This window comes from Cricetulus griseus (assembly GCF_003668045.3).
Source record: "Cricetulus griseus strain 17A/GY chromosome 1 unlocalized genomic scaffold, alternate assembly CriGri-PICRH-1.0 chr1_1, whole genome shotgun sequence".
Classification (NCBI taxonomy): Eukaryota; Metazoa; Chordata; class Mammalia; order Rodentia; family Cricetidae; genus Cricetulus; species Cricetulus griseus.
This window is the reverse complement of record NW_023276807.1, coordinates 187,696,056-187,716,737: the sequence shown is the minus strand read 5'-3', so window position 1 is coordinate 187,716,737 and position 20,682 is coordinate 187,696,056. Positions and strand designations below refer to the sequence as shown.

The 20,682-nt window shown below is 44.8% G+C and overlaps 1 protein-coding gene across 4 annotated transcripts in view; it reads right to left on the bottom strand.

The window, feature by feature from the left end:
- Btd (biotinidase) overlaps positions 1-20,682 on the bottom strand; it is a 53,105-nt gene that overhangs the window by 23,135 nt on the left and 9,288 nt on the right. For 2 of the 4 annotated variants that reach the window (XM_035453273.1, XM_027389517.2), the window contains exons 2-3: positions 6,225-6,483; positions 753-902 (exon numbers count right to left, since the gene is read on the bottom strand). In XM_035453273.1, the coding sequence (XP_035309164.1) occupies positions 753-902; positions 6,225-6,483 (409 nt within the window). The other 2 variants (XM_035453271.1, XM_035453272.1) reach the window with 2 other exon arrangements.

Sequence of the window (20,682 nt, the reverse complement as noted above, 5' to 3'; positions counted from 1 at the left end):
TTTGGTTTTGGTTTTGGTTTTTGGATACAGGGTTCCTCTGTGTAGCCCTGGCTGTCTTGGAACTCACTTTGTAGACCAGGCTGGCCTGGAACTCACAAAGATTTGCCTGCCTCTGCCTCCCGAGTGCTGAGATTAAAGGGATGCGCCACCAACACCCAGTGAGTATTCACCCTATGTTGACCCAAGGGCAGAAAAATAGTCTCATAAACTAGTACTGGAGATACATAAAGTGAGATAAACATCTTTTACTCTAAATTTAGTATTTGAAAAATGCATTAAACGTGTGTAGCCTTTGAGAAAATCAATTTCCAAGGGTTTTACAGGAAAATTTGAACATGCTTACAAAAATATATGTACAGGATATTCATTGAAACAGTACTTAAAATAGCAAGAGTTAAAAAAAAGAGCTTATCTCCAACTAGACAGGATGTCGGTGAAGGGGGTAGAAGAGGAAGCATGGCACACCATTGTTAGAAGCCTCCAGAAAAGGGAGTGATGAGGGTCAGGCATTGGTGGGGGTGAAACTTGAGAGGGTTTTGTTTAAACTTGTTTAATATATTTCAATTCATGTGTTTCTTATGCAATTCACCAATGAAAAGACACAGACCTGAATAATGTTCCCTGTCAGCCCAGGGCCTGGGGAGTTTGGGTTTGGCGGTTTGGATCCCAGACCTCCTTCAGACCTCAGGCAGCATGCTGTGGCTTTTGGCCATGGGCCTGGTTCTGCTCAGCCTGGTGGACTCCTCACCTACCTCTGTGTCGTTGAACCGAAAGGGCTCCAGACATGGGTTCCACTTGACCAGGCTGGGAGATGGCATGAAGTCCAAGAATGGGTAAATGGATGTTCTTGTGAAGTTAAACCCATGGATGCCATCTTCTGGGAACACTATAATCTGTACACCCTGTAAGGGGAATGATGGGAGAGTGCCATGAGGTAAGGAAGCACCATGTCCTTTGCTGCCAAATATCAGCAAGCTGACTGACTGGGGCTGTGAAGGCAATGGCTTGACTCTCAACTCGGATGGTAAATGGAAAGGCTTGCTCTCAGGCCATCAGCTGACTGCCCAAGTGCTGGACAGTGGTCCCACATGTGCCAGTGTCCTCTAAGAGTAACCATGATCATGTGGGGATGGAGGGGGCATGAGCAGCTCTGCTGAAGGCCCACTGAGCTCACCAAATGAACAGTTAGACTGCCGCCTTGCTGGTACAGTGGGAGCTGGGCCAGTTGTGAAACGCCTAAAATATTGGGCCTGTTCACAGATGGGACATCTCCAGTCCAGCAGTTCTCACCCATCATCTCATGTCTAAGTCAACTGGGGAGCTTTTGGACAAACACTGATGTGGAGGTCCATCCATAAAACATCTGACTGGAATGTGGGTGAGTCCTGGCTGCAGTATTGTTTAAAAAGATTCCTGAGTAATCATAGTGGGTCTCTGAGTGCCATGGATGAGCAGCAAATGTGCTGTACACAAAGCAGCTTTAAATCCCCCATAGGGGATTTAAAGAGTCCCTTTAGGGGCTCATGCTGTTCTGTGGGCCTCTCCCCACAATATGGCATCTACAGCACCCTAGGGAGATAGAAACAAACAGAGCTGGCCACAGCTCTCTTCCCACCTCATTCTCTCAGGGCTTTCCAGTTCTGTGGATTAAAATGTCAAGCCTAGAACATTGGCCCAATGTAGAGGGTGGAGGCGGCAGGCAGTGACAGTGTGCCATCTACAATAGCAGGCATGAGAGCACTTACTTCCTCAGGGAACTGCAACTTTATTTAGGTTTGTTTTCTCCCTTCTGGTTATAAAAGCTCCAAATTTAACCCATGAAGAATTTGGAAGACCAAAAAAAAATTTATATCCCCTAACAAAGATGCTTGTTAACATTCTGCTCGTCCTTTTCCCTCTACGTATCTGGGTATAGATGAGATGGTGCATTGGGTAGCATGTATGTGTGTCTTTCCCATAGAGAACATTCAGAAATGCCTTCTGTAATGGCCACTTCATATTAACATGACACCATTTCTCCTCCATTGATCACCTGAGTCCAACCTCTGTAATAAAAACAAACATGTGACAGTTATCTAAATGTGGTTGGTCACTATCCTGAGAGGTGTTTGTGTCTTTCTTTAGTTGACTCCCTGATGAATAAAGTGGATTTCACACATGAAATCACTGGGTTCAAAAGCAGGGAAAGTTTCATTTTTTTTTTCTTTTTTTTTTTTTTTTTGAGACAGGTTTCTCTGTGTAACCCTGAATGTCCTGGAACTCCCATCTGTAGACCAGGCTGTCCCCAAACTCACAGAGATCCTCCTGCCTCTGCCTACCAAGTGCTGGGATTAAGGGCGTGCACCACCAGCCCACAGACTTTACATTCTTAACATACATTGGAGAACCAGTGTGGCTCCCCATCAGCACAGAGGGATAACGACCTTCCCATTGCACACTCATCCGTGACTGTGCAAACAAACTGATCACAAAGTCAGAAACCAGCAATGAAGATGGCCTGCCCTTCCAGATTAACAGGCTCGATACAGGTTAGGTGATTTGATTATGTACAGAATGTGCCACTGTTGGCTTTTGTTATTTAGAAGATTACCCAGGGAGGTGGAGGCCAGAGGCTCTATAGCTCAAGCCTGGCCTAGCTAACAGTTCAGCCTGTTTCATCAAAATCAAAACGGAATAAGTTCTCACACTAAAGCCTGCATCTGTGACTTGTGGGACATTAGCCAGATTTTTTCCCTCCATTTTTTAATTTAAATTAGAAACAAGATTGTTTTACATGTCAATCCCAATTCCCTCTCCCTTCCCTCCTCCTTTGCCCCCCCCCCAACTACCACCCTACCTATCCCATCCGCTTTCTGCTCCCCAAGGGGATGAGGCCTTCTTTCATGGGGGATCTTCAGAGTCTGTCATATCCTTTGGGATAGGGCCTGGGCCCTTCCCTGTGTCTAGGCTGAGGGAGTATCCCTCTAAGTGGGATGGGCTCCCAAAGTCCATTCCTAGGCTAGGGATAAGTACTGACCTACTACAAGAGGCCCTGTAGATTTCTGAGGCCTCACTGACACCCACGTCCTTGGGGTCTGGATCAGTCCTATGCTGGTTTCCCAGCTATCAGTCTGGGGACCATGAGCTCCTCTCCTTATTCAGATCAGCTGTTTCTGTGGGTTTTACCAGCCTGGTCTTGACCCCTTTACTCATTACTCTTCCCTCTCTGCAACTGGATTCCAGTTCAGTTCAGTGTTTAGCTGTGGGTGTCTGCTTCTACTTCCATCATCTGTTCAACTATGTTCATAGTAGCAATATTTGTAATAGCCAGAACCTAGAAGCAACCTAGATGCCCCTCAACTGAAGAATGGATAGAGAAAATGTGGTACATTTACACAGTGGAGTACAACTCAACAGGGAAGAAAAAAAAACAAAACAATGGAATCTTGAAATTTGAAGGCAAATGGATGGAACCAGAAGAAACCATTCTGAGTGAGGTAACCCAGTCACAAAAAGACAAACATAGTATATACACTCTCATATATGGATTTTAGACATAGAGCAAAGGATTACCAGCCCACAACCCACACCACCAGAGAAGCTAGGAAACAAGGAGGACCCTAAGAGAGACATACATGGTCCCCTGGAGAAGGGGAAAGGGACAAGATCTCCTGAGCAAATTGGAAGCATGGGGGGGAGGGGAGAGGGAGCTAGGAGAATGTGAAGGGGAGAAGAGGAGGGGAGAGGAGAATATGAGGGAGCAGGAAGGTTGAGTCAGGGTAAGAATAGAGGAGAGCAAGATAAGAGATACCATAATAGAGGGAGCCATTATAGGTTTAAAGAGAAATCAGGCACTAGGGAAATGTCCAGAGATCTACAAGGATGGTACCACCTAACAATCTAAGCAACAGAGGAGAGGCTACCTTAAATGCCCTCCCCTGATAAAAAGATTGATGACTTATATGCCATCCTAGAGCCTTCATTAGCCAGTATTTTAGCTAACAACAAATTCTGCTGGCCATTGCTAAGCTGACTGGCAATATTCCATTTCTCAAATTCCCACCAGTATCTAATGAGTTAAGTAAAAACTTTTCATTTCTGTCTTTGCATGAGTCACCTTTGTTTTGTTTTGTTTGTTTGTTTGTTTCTTGGCTTTTCAAGATGGTTTCTCTGTGTAGCCCTGCCCTGACTGACCTGGAACTGGCTCTGTAGACCTGACTAGCCTCAGAACTTACAGAGATCTGCCTGCCTCTGCCTCTGCCTCTGCCTCTGCCTCTGCCTCTCTGCCTCTGCCTCTGCCTCTGCCTCTGGAGTGATGGGATTAATGACCTGCACCATCACCACTGGGCTATGAGTCACACTTTTAATTTTTTGAAAATTATACTAGGAGAGTTTTCCTTCAGAAAAAAAAACCAACAAAAAACAAAAAAAAAATCTGAAATGTGTCTTATTGAGCCTTGTCATTTCAGTTATGTCTACACGTCAACTGCATGGCTTTGGCTGAGTCCTGACAGGCCTAATGAGGTCAATAACTCCTGAGGAAAGAAGATCACCAACCCTTGGGACTGCACAGTCTAAATTATCTTCAAAGTAGACTTATCTTCCCTCGTTGTCAGGGGAGCCTGTGAGGAGCTCCTGTCTCCAGTGAGTCTGATGTAAAACTCAAAAACACAGCAAAGTAGCTGAGGCAACAGACAGCACAAAAGCCATCCTGTAAGCAGCTGGCATGACTCACGGATCCATATATGGGAGCTCCAAGTAGAGGATTCGGTAGTCGCCACGGACAGATGGAGAAGCCAGAAGAGGTGAACCTGCAGGTGCTGTGGTGGCACTGTGCCATTAAATGCCTCCACCACAGGACTTGCCCTTGTCTGGGTCATTGCTGGTAAGAGGCCTGATGGTACAGCTGGGATTTATTTTACACTGACTTCAGCAGAGACATAAATGGGATAAGTATCAAATGCATGAATGCTATGTGGCTGTCAGTAAAAATCCCTAAATAGCCCAACAGGCTGGAGTAGTGAGCAGCTCTGATGGGAAGGCTTGCTCAGGTTGTCAGCTGACTGCCCAAGTGTGGTGGGGCAGCCCTTGGGCAGTGTGTGTAAAGGAACAGGAATCTTGAGTGCCTTGGAAACTGTGATGCTATTGCCAGAAGTCTACTGGGAACAGCATCTGGAACAAGAACGCTGAGAGAAGCCTGCCACCCACCCTGTCACCCAGCACTGGGAATGTTCACAGTTCTTTCTAAGTAGAAGCCTAAAGAGGACTGGAAGCTCAATCTTTTCCTGTGGGACTAGGGCAGCAAGACTGTCCCCAGGCTTGCAGAAGATGGAATTAATTCAGCTGCTTTTTCTAAGCTCAAGACCAGAACTGTGGTTAAAACTGCCCCAGAAATTGCACAATGGAACACGTGGACCTGAAAAATAGTGTGTTCTGAGCTACTGAGGGTAACCCACAAGCCAGGTGCCAGGCTGAAACAAGAGAGGAGTGCCATCTATGAGGAGTGCAGGACCATACACACTAACTAGCCCATGATTTTAAAATGCACCAAAAAGTGGTAGCTGTGTCCTTCCAGGTCATCAGGTGTGGGCATGAGGGTGATGGGATCTACTGGCATAGCCAGCTCTACACCAGGAGCAGAGGCATGGCCAAGGTTTACACCAGCAGCAGAGGCAGAGGTTTGGCCCATTTGCCATTTGGCACATTTGGCCTTCCTCAAGCAGTGGACACTTACAAGTTCCCATAAGCTTTGAATGCCTTTTGGAGCATGGAGTTTACTGTGCTCAATGGTTTCGAGGTTTTGGGTTTTTTGTTTTGTTTTGTTTTCCTAAATATCACAATCCCCCGGGGGCGGGCTGTGCAAATTCTCACTGCCTAAACTGGACCAGTTAGTTACAGCACCAGACTCAAAACCCAGCTCTTGTTTACAATTCACCTTCAAATTCCAGGCAAAGGCACATGAATCAGCGACCTAGGCAGGGCTTCTTCAACTTGGGGAAAACACTCCTTGGGGACGACCTTGCTGGTTCTGACTCTGGAGGTCAGGGGTGGGGCCTGATTTAACGAGCTGCCATGTGCGGTTGGTTGGTCCACTGACTAACTTCGGAGTAGCAAGATGCCAGTCAGCTGACCCGTCAACTCAGATCTGCAAGCTGACCCGATTTCTCAGGGGGACCTTGAGAGCCTGGGGTTTCTCCTGGTTCAGAGCAGCTGGCTCTGCGACAGGACGACAAAGCTGCTCTTGCCTTCTGGGCTGCAGCCATCACTTGCTGTTCATAGACGTCGAGGTTCTGCTTCATGAGCTCCAGGGCCTTCTGGCGGCTACTGAGCTCCAGAGGGTTTGGGCTCAGGACCGACCGGTGCTCGTACACGGCAGCCACGTAGTACTCTGCATCACGGTGCTCTGGGGAGCCCGAGCCAACGCCCAGCGCAAGCGCAGAACAGCCGAGGAGGAGGAAGAGAGCAGGCGCAGTGCAGGCTCCAGACATAATGCAGACCATAAATCTGGAATGAACCGGCAAGGGGAGAACAGCTGAATAAGGAAGGCTGCCAAAGACTGAACTTTCGCAGCTGTGATTTATTAATCCTGGCAATTACACTCGCCGCAGCGATGCTGCGGCTCAAAGAGTTGTTTCATGTTCCTAATGAAAGCCCGTGTGTTTCTCTCCAAACACGTAGGGCTGCATTTCAAACGGCTCGCTGTGTTAATAGACTGGTTTCAGAACATTTCCAAAACAGACTTAGTGTCTGCCTGTTTTCTTACCCGGTGTGCAGGAAGCCTGCAGGGAGCCACTGCCTTGCTAGCCAGGCACCTACACTGTCCACTGCAGGAACTGTGTGGAATTTTTGACACAATTTCAGTGATATATTTGACGCTACGTGGGAGGTTTTTTTTTGTTTTTGTTTTTGTTTTTCTCAGCTCTACAGGTCAGCCCTCTAGGACAGCAGTAATGGTCCTGAGGCTCCTGGAAGCAGAGCAGCTTCCTAGCTGACATTCTTCAGTCTATTTGGGGGCCATCTGGAATCCTAGCATCTGCTGTATCACCCGAAGGGCAGCCAGGAAGAATTCTCCCAGTCAGAGCCCGGCAAGACTTTCCCCTTGAAGCTGAGTGAGCCTTGCCAGCCACTGCTTCCTCCACCCTCGTCTATGCCATTCCAAATCACTTGCTTAAAAACATACCTATTGGGAAATAAAATCTTTCTTGCAGTGCAGTGATAACATGGAATTTTCTAGGAAATAAATTGGAATTTTGTATCGAGTAGACTCTATTTACCATAAGAAAAGAGACACAAGAAGTGAATGACATTTCTGTATCTCTCCCTGACATAGAAACGGTTACTCCCCATAACTGCGTGTGTTTTTCAGTGAATGGCCCAATTCTGCCTTGAGAAGACGCTATGGCCTCCTGGCTAAGCCCCTCCCCTAGCACAAAAATTTATCAGGCAGTGTAACACAGCCAAGTGGCTGCCCTGTGGAGACAGACAGCGGCTGACAACTGCCCAAGAAGAATTCTGGTTCGATACCAAGGTAACAGTGACAAATCAAGGAACCCCACTGCTGTTCTTTAAGAAGAAAACAGCACCCCATCCAAAAAGACATCTGTCCAAACCTCAACTGGGGACATTTATGTTTATATTCTCAAACAAACTCCCTGGGCTACTAGTTTTCTTTTTATTGTTTGGCTGAAAGTTCCAGAAACAAGCCGTAATTATTTCAGCCACAAAATAGACGGAGGAGGGATCCCTTCAACATCAAATGCTCCTCAGGGAGAAGCCGCCTCCCTCCCACCCGCATCCCATCTCAAACCACCATTTGTTTCCTCGGGGAATAAATGTACCATACAAAGCCCAGGGTTTGCTGCTGCTCATCTGGACACTGTAAGCAATGTTCTATGGCAAGAACAAGGGGCCTTTGAGTGAGCAGTCATGAGTTTTGGAGTGGAAACAAAAGTATAATTGATAAGCTTTCTTATTGGAACTTTGTCTCCATAGACGCCAAGGAATAATTTTACATGCCTCAAAAAATCTACTTTGCATTTCATTTTGAAAGGATGATAATGGGGCAGCTTGGATGAGGTCACAGTCATAGTGACAATACTTTTTTAAAGTCCAAGCGATGGCCCTCGTGAAGAGGTGTGGAAACAGGCTGAGGCAGAGACACATGAGGAAGGCCTTGGTTGTGGCAAGTCAGGAACTCCCAGGCTAGGAAGGGCCTTCATAGTTTCTGTATAGCAGATGTGGGCACCCAGGACTCTCTGTACATTAGGGGAACTCACATATGGCAGCCTAGGGCTCTGTCACTGAACCTTAACCCCAGCCCCGAGATTCAGAACTTCTAACTCTAATCCAGAATGTCTAACTGTAATCCAGCAAAACAAGGAAACCACAGAACCAGTAGGATACCACATTCCTTTCTATTTTCAGGAAAAAAACTGTATTCTTTGCAGAAGTCCAGTAGGAAAGCCTGAAGTGGCAATCATTCCTGCGTGTGAACAAAGGTAGAGCAATAATTAGAAGCTATGCACATTTAACCAGGTATTCATGCTTCAAAGATTCAGGCTTAATGAGGTAGGAGAGAATGAGTAATTACAATAAAAATAGCTGCAAGGGTTTGCCCTTGCCAAGGCGGTGAAGCAGGAGACATTGTCACTAATGTCGTGAAGCTGGCTTTCTCTCTGCACTTGGCATCACATGCAGTCTCAGAAGAACCTAAGAAGGCTGAGCAAGGACATGGAGGGCTCGAGGCAGCAGAAGGGATGCTCAGTTTGAAGTGACAGGACTGGGGACTTGGGATGTCACTCAGCTGCACAAACCAGACATGGTGGTGTATGCCTGTAATCCCAACACCGGAGAGGTGGAAGCAGAAGAATCGTTAGTGTAAGGTCGTGGACCAGGGGAGAGAGCCTGGTGAGTAGAGTGGATCTAAATGCAGATCCCCAGCAGCCACGCACAGCTGGGCATGGTGGCGTACCTGTGGCCCCAGCACTTCGAGGAGTGGGAGATAGCTTGATCCTGGGACTCACCAGTTGGCCAGTCTAGCCACTGAACCTCAGTTCAATGAGAAGCTCCCTCTCAAAAAATAGAAAAAGTAGAGAATGCTAGAGGAGGTCTGCTGGCGTTCACCTCTGGCCACCGATGCACACATATGGGCACATGCATCACATATACCACACCACAAATCAAAAGGACATTCCAGGTCATCCTTACTTACACAGGGAATTCAAGGCCAGCTTGTGCTAAGGGAGGAGAGAGAGGACTGGAGTGGCCAGCACTCCCAGATACGTGTAGATGAGGCAGTTGCTAGGTGCTGGCTCGTGACCACATGCACAGGTATACTGGGACCCAGGGCTCCCTGGAACAAGGGACTCTGAAGCCGATGAGTTCTTGGAAACCCAACCAGTAATCCATCTTTGGAGATGGTCAGGAATGTGACCCTAAATAAAACAACTACTAGAAGAAAGTGTTTTGACCCAACATAATGGTAACATAGTCCTTTTGCTGAAGGACACAGAGGACTGAACTGTAACAGGGCCTGGACCAATACACAGTCGTAGGGACAATGTAACTCTGTGGGTATGCCCCTCTCTGAGACAGGGCCTGAGCTCTGAGGTACCCCTCTTCTAAGAAGATACTCAGATCAGACACCCATGTATTAGCACATGTCTGGAATGCAGCAATGAGCAAACAGGGCCTCCTGGAGCTCATCACCGAATGCACAGGAGGCTGGACATAATGAGACCAATCTGTACGTGTCAAATGGCAATGTGCACGAAGGAGAAGCAGGCAGTGAGCACGGGCACTGTGTGTGACCTTGTGGAGAAGCAAACAGGGAGATGGTGATTCTGAGCAAAGACCTGACCTCAGGCAGCTGTGAGAAGGCAGAGCTTCCAAGCAGAGGGCCTGAGGCAGCAGCATGCCCTCCATTCAAGAGATGGCAAGAGGAGCTGTATGGCTGGAGCCCAGGAAGCAGGTGGGATGGGGTGGCCAGCGGAATTACAGGAAGAAGAGCAGTGTCTATTCACTGGGCTGAAGGCCTCCAGGCATATCACTTGCCCTCCACCCACATCCCACTAGAGCTGTTAAGCAGAATTGTGACCTGGTTATCATTTTCATTTGGAAATTAAGCATGACATAAGGAGATGTCATTGTGTGTCAAGTTGACAAAGGGTGGACTTGTTATGACTAATCTTGGTTGTCAACTTGACTACATCTGGAATCAACTAAAACCCAAACTGCTAGACACTCCTTCCAGGGATATTTTTAAAACAGATTACTCGAAGCAGGAAGATCTATCTATGTCTGGGCCCCACCTTCTTGTGGCAGGTCACATAAATGGACACAGAGGAAGGAAACGTTGCCTTTTGCCTGCTTGCCTTCAGTCTACCTGGCCAGTTCATATATCCTGTGGCTGCTGTTGTTAAATCTGACTTCTTCAGGATTCCACTGTAGACTGAAAACCAGCAGCTCTCCAGGAATCCTCCCAGACCCCAGTCTCAGATTGGGACTGCAGAGACAACCAGCCTTATGGATGGACAATTAACTGATTCTTGGTTTTTCTGTTGTAACACAGCCATTGCTGGGCTACCTGCAAGATAGCCTGCAAGCCAGATGGAAAGGTCAAGTGTAAATAAACACAGTGTGACAAGCAGTGGTGATGTGAGAATTCACAGCTGAACATACAGGAACAGTAAGGAAAGGATCAGGTCCTCTAAAGGTCTAAGCTGTGACGTTGATTTTCCTTTAAAAGAAAATGACAGGCAGAAACGACTGCACTGTACCTTGGACAGGAGCCAAGCTCTGCTTTACTAACTAAACAACTTAAACAAAAAGAGAAATCCAATGACCATGACATGTTAACCTAAATTTTGTCTTTCTTTCTCTCAGATGGGGAAAATACCTTCACAATTTCAACCGAGTAAAACCTCCTGGACTAAGGATGTGTGGCTCTGTGATACAGCATTTGGCCAGTTTGTGCAAGGCCCTAGGTCCAGGCCCACTACTGTAAGCATCTTCCTGAAGTGCAAAAGGGTTTCTGTAAGCAGGTTTTTGTTGTTGTTGTTTGTTCGCTGCATATGAATTAAAATCCTGGAGTCTTTGTGTGTACTGCTGTAGTGGGGGGAAAAAGCCAGCTGACTGATTTTACAGGTGTGACTGCCACCTGGTGGCCCACCCGAGAATCACTACCACCCGTGGGTATTTGACAGGCAGTAACCTCTGGCCACCTTCCCATCTCCTTTCACTTCTAATAGCTCACCTATCTACTTCATAATGAAAAAAGAAAACTTAGTACATCTGATTTTTCTAGGATTTGGTCTGACTAAACCAGGAGTCAGAAGTAGCGCCTTTCTCAGGTGCTTTTCTCATAAGGCTGATAGGATCTGGGCAGATTCCCAAGTGTTTTCATGAGCACCAAGGGAATGGTGCTATGAAACTATAATCCCAACTATTCAGGAGGCTGAGGCAAGAGGATGACCTAGTTCAAAACCAGTCTGGGTAATATATTGAGAATCTGTCTTAATAAAATGATAGAGGTGTGCCTCAATAGGCATCAATGGGGGAACTGTGGAAATTTCCCTGTTGAACTAATTAAAATTTAAGTCATAAGAACCACCCCTAAAGGACCCAAAGGTGGCAACACAACTGGCCTGCTCAGAAGACAGCATGAAGGCTACCTTTTGCATTAAATGCTTGGTGGGCACCCAAACAAGCTGGGCGCGATGTCTCTAGATAAGTGGCAGCCGGAACCAGACATCTGCCACAGTCAGTTCCTCACCATGTGCTCCCGTCTGTCAGTTCTCAGGAGGGAAAGGTGAAGACATAGAATCAGGCAGCAGGTAATAGGGCCAAAGAACCCTGCTCCTCACATCAAAAATGATAGTCCTTCACAGGGCAATCTTTAACAAACACTACAACTAAGTGACAGTAGGAAGTGCGACAGAGAAAAACCACAAAAGCTAAAGTGAGAGTCCCACAGGAAACATGCAAAGGCCTCTTCTCCCAGGGAGAGGTGAGGGGTGCATATTGGCAAAGGAAACTAGGTCCAGCAAGAGAGAAAAAGAAAAACTCACGCATCCTGATGCTGCCAGTCCCTAGATCAGGAGGAGAAGGAAGCATGTGTCAGCATCGTGTGGGACATTGGCACACCACACTGAGAGAGGTCAGTGGTGTTCAGACAGAGGGCAGAGCATGATAAGAATGACAGCCCCTGCCCGGGCCTATTTATCCACTCAGTACATTTTCTCACCAACTGAACTTACAGGTGTGAAGGAGTGATTCACACCTGCACCTCTGCCTAGGGGCACTGAGCATCTCTGTCTGGTCAGAATGATGTGGGTAGCTTCTTTTTCTGTAGCAGAGGTCCCAGTTCTGCCTCAGATGCATCCTGATCCTAATACAAGTCCCACTGTCCTATGCTTTGCAGACTCTTAGCAGGACGGCAAATGCTGCAGCTTTACCAAGCTTGAGGGGCCAAGTCCTCCAGACCTGGGTCATGCCAAGGGTGCTAGAGATACAGGTGGGAAGGGACGTTTCAGTGCCTTGCATGGAAGTTGTAGGTTCTATACTGCTTAACATTAACTGCAAAGCAGAGGAAGGCATCCCGGTTCCTTGGTTGGAGAGAGGTTTCCCTTTAACTAGAAAGGGACTTAAAAGCCACAGCCAGGATTTCACACATGTCAAAGCTCACACAGTCTTTTTATGCCTCGCTCAAAAATATGGAGGAAAGGTTGATTGAAGAAGTAAACCTGGGGCGACTAAATAACAATTTGGAAACAAGCTCAAACAGCTTGTGACATGTACAAGCAAACTACGCCTGAATATCAGATATTTGGGACAGCTACCTACAAGTTGAAACAGTTAAAATGATCAAAGAACAGACTGACAAAACTACATGCAAAATAGAAACATCAAGGCAGCACTTAACAGACAATGGAGAACAGATTTTTAACAAGAAAGTGAATCAGAGACACAAGAAAAAGCCTTTGAATTTACCTAGAAAACAAAAATTCAAACTGGTATCTTCCAAAATTTTGAGTTTAGAAAAAAATTAAGGCAAGCAAGTGAAATGGTAAGTGGCAGCATAAACCAATCTGAAAATTTGTATTTTGAGCCACAGTTTGCTTCTGGAACTTTATCTGAGGGAGTCATTCAAATGAAGGAGGGTGTTAGAGTGAGTGACAGCGTAGCATGGAAGTAAACAAAATGGACTTTCAAGTTTACAGGAGTTTAAAAGCCAGCTCTGATCCTTGTAATATAATGTTAGTGGTGAGTCGATCAACGTACAGTAGGAAGAAAGATGTGGAAATCAATGCATGTCGGCCACATGGAGTATCAAGCAGAAGTTTAAAACATAATTAAGAAGAAGCTTGATAATGAAATATACTTAATATGTGCAGTAATGGAAAATTGTCCACAGCACCTGTGATGCTGCTGTTTAAAAGTTGTATACAAGTCAACAAAGACTGCAGATCATGATGGATGAAGGAAAGCATACGCATTGTTTTATGGTGACTTACCATGTTTTGTGGTTTTGGGTTGTTTTGAGACAGGGTCTCACTATATAGATGGGGCTGGCCTTGAACTTTGCAGTGATCCTCCTGTCTCTGTTTCCTATGCTGGGATTGCTTAAAATTTTTTTTAAGCACTGGGGAGGCAGAGGCAGGTGAATCACCATGATTTTGAGGCCAGCTGGTCTACATACAGAGACCCTATCTTAAAAAAAAGTTTTCTTAAATGTGACACTGCTTTTCTAATAAATCAAAACTATTAAAAAAAAACAGCAAAGAAAGTTGGGCATGTGGCACACACCTTTAATCCCAGCAACTCAGAGGATCTATGTGAGTTTGAGCCTAGCTTGGTCTACAAAGTGAGTTCCAGGACAGCAAAGGCTACACAGAGAAACCCTGTCTTAAAAAAAAAAAAAGAGCAAAGAGTTCAAGTTTCTAGTTTGGCCCACAGGAAGCATAGACACTTTGGCCTTATCCTAATAACAAACTGGGGATCAGGGTCTCTACTCAGATATGGCAGAGAACCGAAGCCCTGGAGCAGACGATGCCCCAGTTGTACATTAACATATGGGTGAATACAGAAAATTACACTACAGGGAAGAAGCCTATGAGCAGAAAGCTCCTTGGCCCCCAGAAGCCTAACTGGTAACTGAGGTTTGCAGAAGGCTCAGCATGGTTGAGGCTGAGATGGACAGGTCCAGGAACCAGTCTAAGCGTGCCTCTAAGAGTTCTAGCAATTTTCACAATGAAGATTAGAGAAAAGTCCTCTTCCCACTTCTGCAGGGTCAGGGGAAATCACCTGCAGGCCCACCCTGGTAAGAAACCACTTTATCAAAGCTTAACCTTAGGAGGTTTTATCTGAATCTAATGACCTGGAGGAAAAGAAATGCTAACTCTAGCCTTCTCCAGCTGCCACATGGAAGAGGGAAATGCTTTCTATTAGCTCCTTCTGGCCATTCCACCTCACCTGGTGGGAGAGCCCTGAGTCCAAGGTCAAAAGTACAAGGATACAGACAGTCCAAGGCATACCTGTCAACTCCAGGGCACCTCTATTGGTACTGTGACAGAGCAAGACAGAGGTTCATCCATCTAGTAGTCTTGCTAAGGCCATTTGTGATTTAAATGGAATTTGATCTCCTTGTTGGTAAACTCTGTGGAAAATTACCCAACTCTATTCTAGGAACCCAAGGTCAAGATGCCACAGCTAACTTATGTAAGCTTCCATTAAACTACCAGCATATGGAAATTTCCCCACCATCTGACTACTTATCTTAGCTTCTGTTAAACCGCTTGTTTGCACAAAACCTCCTGATGGGGAATGTACCGTGTATGTTTATCTTATTGATTGTTAAATAAAGTTCTGTTTGGCCAATGAAACAGCAAGTTAGACAGGACTAGGAGTCAAAGAGGATTCTGGGAAATGTAGTAGAGAAGTGGTGATCCAGGCCGGAAGTGACATAGCAAGGAGACTCATATTTGAGCGAGGAGAAACAGGAAGTGTCTCTCTTTCCCCTTTGCCTCCTCCAGCAGCAGGATGTGAGCCACCAGCAAGGAGGGACAACAATAAGGTGTCCGATAAGATAAGTCTTATAAAATATATAGATTTATGATAATTAAGATTGACCTAACAGATGAGAATCCTAGTCATTGGCCAAGCAGCTTTGAACCTAATACAAGTCTCTCTGTGCATTAATTTGGGCCCTAACTCGGGTGGGTGGCTGGCGTAAAGCGCACATGTGGCGGTGGGGCTCGGGCGGGCGGCTTTTGGTTGAAAGATTTATCATGACAACCTCCCCCTGTAATTGCTGAGAGTGATACCAGGATGTGGTTTTTGCTTAAAAACAAAACAAAACAAAACAAAAAACCCTTACTCTAATCGCTGGGTCCTGAATACCTGAGTGTAGTCCCAGCCTGCTAGACTAAAGCCTTTATTTGCAATAGACTGTGTCTGAGTGGTCTTCTCTGGTGGGCTCCCCACAACTCCACCTCATTTCTAAAATGCCTGGTTACTGCAGTTGCTTGCTTTGCCAGACATAATGCCATCTCTAACACAACAACTCTTAGAGGCTCAGCAGTTAGGAGTACTGGCTGCACTTCCAGAGGTTCTGAGTTCAAATCCCCAGCACCCATGTAGTAACTCAGAGCCACCTATAGTAAGTATTACTGGATCTGGTGCCCTCTTCTGGCATGCAGGTGTACATGCAGATAGAGCACCATATACATACATATAATAAATAAATCTTTAAAAGAGAAAAAAAAAGATGGAAAAAAATCACACACACCTGACTGCCTGGAAAAGTAACTCCTGGACCTGGAACCATGTATCTCATCTTCTGCTCTGACTAGGAAGATAAAATAGCATCAGCACCCCACCCAACCACCCCCAGTATGATCCCTGAGAATTAACCCATTTCTGATCCCAAGGATCCTTCAATTAAAAAGAGACAATGAGGGAGGGACAACACACACACACACACACACACACACACACACACACACACACACACACACACTGCACAGGGACACTGAAAACTGACAGACCCATGCTGTCATCTATGAGAAGCAGACAGAACTTGTTTTCCTACATGTCCTCTAAAGGCAGCTTGACCTTGCTCATCACACAGTCAGCTTAGAAGATAGACCCATGCTATGTCAGCTCACCTACAACCCCTTTCCCAGAGTCCAGAGGATGTCGAGGAAGTGGAGGAAATAGGTGCTCATGGTCTCCATCATCACTGGACTTCCCTTGTTAATAAGTTTCAATAAGCCTTATGTCTGCGTATTGTCTTCGGTCTCTTGGCAGCTAACCCACCTGCTATAGCAAAGCCAGGCTGTGTATACCACACTAGAGGTGTTATAATCAAAGCTTTTGTTTACATTTGTTTGAATTTGGAATTTAAATTCTTACAACATACACAACCCAGATAACAAGATAAAAGAGTACTAAGTGATGAGTATGTTCACAGTCCTGAAATGCCTGGAAATGTCAGAATAGGTCCCCTTGACCCAGACCACACAGGACATCCTAATTAGAGTCAACAAAATGTTCAAAATTACAACACACACAAAGAAATTATTACTCAAGAAAGTCAAAAGAACACAGCAAAATGAAATTCCCCCAAAATTCAGATGATTGTAACCCAAGTGAAAATTGTCAAATGCATTGATGACAACTAAAAAGTACCCAGTGGGCCCTAAAGTAGATCAAAGAGTGGGTACTATCTAAAGTCAGAAGGAGAGGTTTTTAAGATATGAGAATTGTAGCTGGTAACAAACAATGCTTAAAATATAGCACAGAGGGCTGGAGAGATACTCTGGTTAAGAGTACTTACTGCTTTTGAAGAAGACCTGGGTTTGGGTCCCAGCACCCATATGGCTGCTAACAACCATCTGCAACTCCAGTTACAGGGGATCTGATGCCCTCTTTTGACCTCCTTGGGCATTGGTACACAGACATATTCAGGCAAAACAGTTACACATAATAAAGTTAAAAAATCTTTAAATTAAACAAAAAATACATAGCACAAAATGACAGAAACAAAGAAAGAGGGTAGGAGACAGGGAAAATCCCTATGATGCCCCACAATATTCCTAAGAAGTAAATATAGAAAGGAGTAAGAGCCTCGTTTGATAATGAAGTGCAGAAAGAATCAGCTCAGGGTAAAAAGAACCCTCCAGAAAATCACGGTATTATGAAACTCTGGTTCTCTAAAGAGTTTAAGAAGGGAGTGCAGAAGCAGTCATGGCAAAACACGACTTTCAAAGATACAGTTATTTGGGATCATCGATGGCTCAGTGGGGAAAGCTGTGGCAGCCCGAGTTCATACCACAAATCCCAATTAAAGGTGGGAGAGAACCTATCTTGGGGGCTGTTCTCAGACATCCACACATTCGCCTGGCATATGCTCTCCAGCCCCACATCACAATTTTAATCTGAAAAAAGGTACATTTTTTTTATGGGATCTGAACAATAGTAGACTTTTCAATATCAGAGAAAGAAATGAGATATCCTCAAAGTGCTGAGAGAAGGGAATTATCAACACACAGCCTTGTTTACCTCCCACATAAACGCCTACAAATAAAACCAAACAGCACAGCAAGGATTCACTCGCTCTGAAACGAGTAAACAAAACAAAACAAAACAAAAAACTGAAGATATTTTGAAAATACTATAAGAAAAGAAATTGCAGATTACTCACCAGAAAATTACCACAATACAATTGTAACTGAACACTGTTATGAATGAAAACAAAGTAACAACTGCTTATTTTATATTTTAAAACCTGTACAAAATAGACAAGAGATGAAAGCATTAAAAAGAAGAGGAGGAAGGAGGGAAGGAAGAGACTGAGGAATAAAAGGCCGGGGAAGGAAGAGAGAGAGGAAGGAGAACGAAATGAAATATCACCCGGCAAGAATTAAAAAAGAAGTAGGGGGCCGGATAGTGGTGGTGCACGCCTTTAATCCCAGAGGCAGAGGCAGGCAGATCTCTGTGAGTTCCAGGCCAGCGTGGTCTACAAGAGCTAGTTCCAGGATAGTCTCCAAAGCCACAGAGAAACCCTGTCTCGAAACACCCCTCCCCCAAAAAAATAAAAAAGAAGTAGGGGGAAAATGACAAGACTAGAGAAACAGCTCTGTGGGTAAAGTGACTATGTACAAGCAGAAGGGTTCCAGTTCAAATCCCAGCACCACATAAGATCCAAGGATGTTGGTCTGCATCGCTAAGGCCAGCATGGACAGAATGGATTCCAGGTGCTTCCTGTCCAGCCAGTCCGGCTGAATCTGTAAGTTACAGGTTCAGAAGAGATTCTGGACAGCAACTGAGGAAGACATCTGATGTTCCTAATGTCTACCTCTGGCCTTCACATGTGCCCACAAAGGCTAGGGCACACCGCCCCCCAATTAAGGCAAATATGGAAACAGCCAAAGGAACCAGATAATGTTGTAAATAAAGATAGAAACATTCAACAATCAGAAAAGTGAGCAACATGAATGGTAATAAAGACCTGAAAAGGAGTCTGAAGTAAATGACCAGTAAGGATGAAAGCTGGATGAGCTCCAACGAAAGGGTAATAGGAAATCCAGGAAAACAAAAATATGGTGGGCATAACCTCAGGGACCTCCCTGTATAATCAAGTCATTCTTCAAACAAGCAGTAGAACTTGGAACTCTGGCCGACACTGTCCCTGCAGCCTGGAGAGTGAAGTCAAAGCAGAAGCTAAGCCAGGCTCAGACTCCAACCCACAGAAACTTTCAGATAGTAAACGAGTCTTATTTTAAGCTGTTAAGTGGGTGCCAAGACAATTTTTAATGCAATAGATATTTCAAAATAGATCAGAAAAAAACATTTAAGGATCTACTTGAAGAATGTCCTCTAGGAACACAAATATTTGAATGACCAAAGAGTGAAAAACTCAAAAAAGGAAGACAACACTTTAGGGAAGTTCTTCTTACCAAAGATAAAAGAATCATTTGGAAGCCAAATCAAAAAAATCAAAGGCATTTTTATTTGTTTTGTTTTGTGAGACTAGATCTTCCCCCCATCTTTTGTTGTTGTTGTTTTTGAGACAGGGTTTCTCTGTCGCTTTGGAGCCTGTCCTGAATTTACTCTGTAGATCAGGCTGGCCTCAAACTCACAGAGATTCACCTGCCTCTGCCTCCGGAGTGCTGGAATTACAGGCTTGCCTGGCTAAAGACAATTTTTTTTATTTTTTTAAAGATTTATTTATTTATTATGTACACAGTGTTCTGACTGCATGTATGTCTGCAGGCCAGAAGAGGGCACCAGATTTCACTACAGATGGTTGAGAGCCACCATGTGGTTGCTTGGAATTGACCTTTGGAAGAGCAGGCAGCACTCTTAACCACTGAGCCATCTCTCCAGCCTGACAATTTTTTAATAAGTATTAATTTATTTAATTGTAGAGTGTGGGTTTTCTCTGCATGTATGTCTATGTATCATATGTGTGCAGTGTCTGTGGAAAGTATTAGATCCCCTGGAACTGGAGTTACAGGTGGTCATGAGCTGCCATGTGGGTATTGAGAATCAAACCCAGCTCCTCTGCAAGAGCAGCCAGTGCTTTTAATCACTGAGACATCTCTCCAGCCCCCAAAAAGGCATTTTTAAAGGCAAAAATCCAGGCTGTTCTCACACTTCATCACAATAACATTAATGTTAGCAAAAGCCCACAGGAGCATTTCTGAAAAAGGAAATATGACTAAGAACTGTTATGTCAAGATTTGGTTGAAATTTAAAAGTAACTAATAACAAGTTTGAAAATGTAAGACTTAAAAAAAAAGAAAATGTAAGAATTTAGAAGTATTAGTCTCACCAGTTTCATCAGCCTTTCTTGGAAAAAAACGTGTTGAAGCTGAAGTTCTGCTGAGCAGGAAGTGAATGGAAAACTCTGGCAGGAGCGTCGGATATAAAATATACAAGAGGATGAGGATTCGGTTCATAGAACAACATGCAAATGTTGTAGAGCTGAGAAAAGTAGCCAAAGGTCCATGAGCGAGGGAAGGAGCAGTGTAGTGCTTACGGAAACAGACATCAGGAAACAAATGTGGAAATTAAATGAGAAAATGAAACTGAGAGAATAAAGTTCTGTGATAAAAAGGAAAAGAAAATATACCCTTATCAGCTAACCTAATTAGGGAGAAAAATGAGAAATGTAAAAATTAGCAATGATAAGGTAGAAATAATGAGTACAGAAAAATGAAAATGATGAAAAATTTAGCTAAAATAAGGAATCACCCAGAAAACATCTCTAGCACTTGGTAGGTTGAGGCAGGATAATAACTGAGTTCAGGGTCAACAAGAGCTGATACACAGTGAGTTCCATAGCCTCCTACACGGTAAGAGCCTTCCCAGAAAAAAATAGGAACACACACACACACGCGTGTGCACACATGAACACACACACACACACATACACACACACACACACACACACACACACACACACACACACACACACACTCTACACAAACTTCAGCTAAAGAAGAAAACTGAGCAAAGGCAACAATCACAGAAGAAATAGTTATGAAACAACCACTACCTGAATCTTGTCATCATCCCACCCCCACCACATCCCTTCTTCCAATCTCAGAATAGGCCCAGATGGTTCCTGGAGGAATTCTACAGAGCAAAGCATCCCAATGTTACTGGAAGCATTCCAAGATATAGAAGAATGTTTTT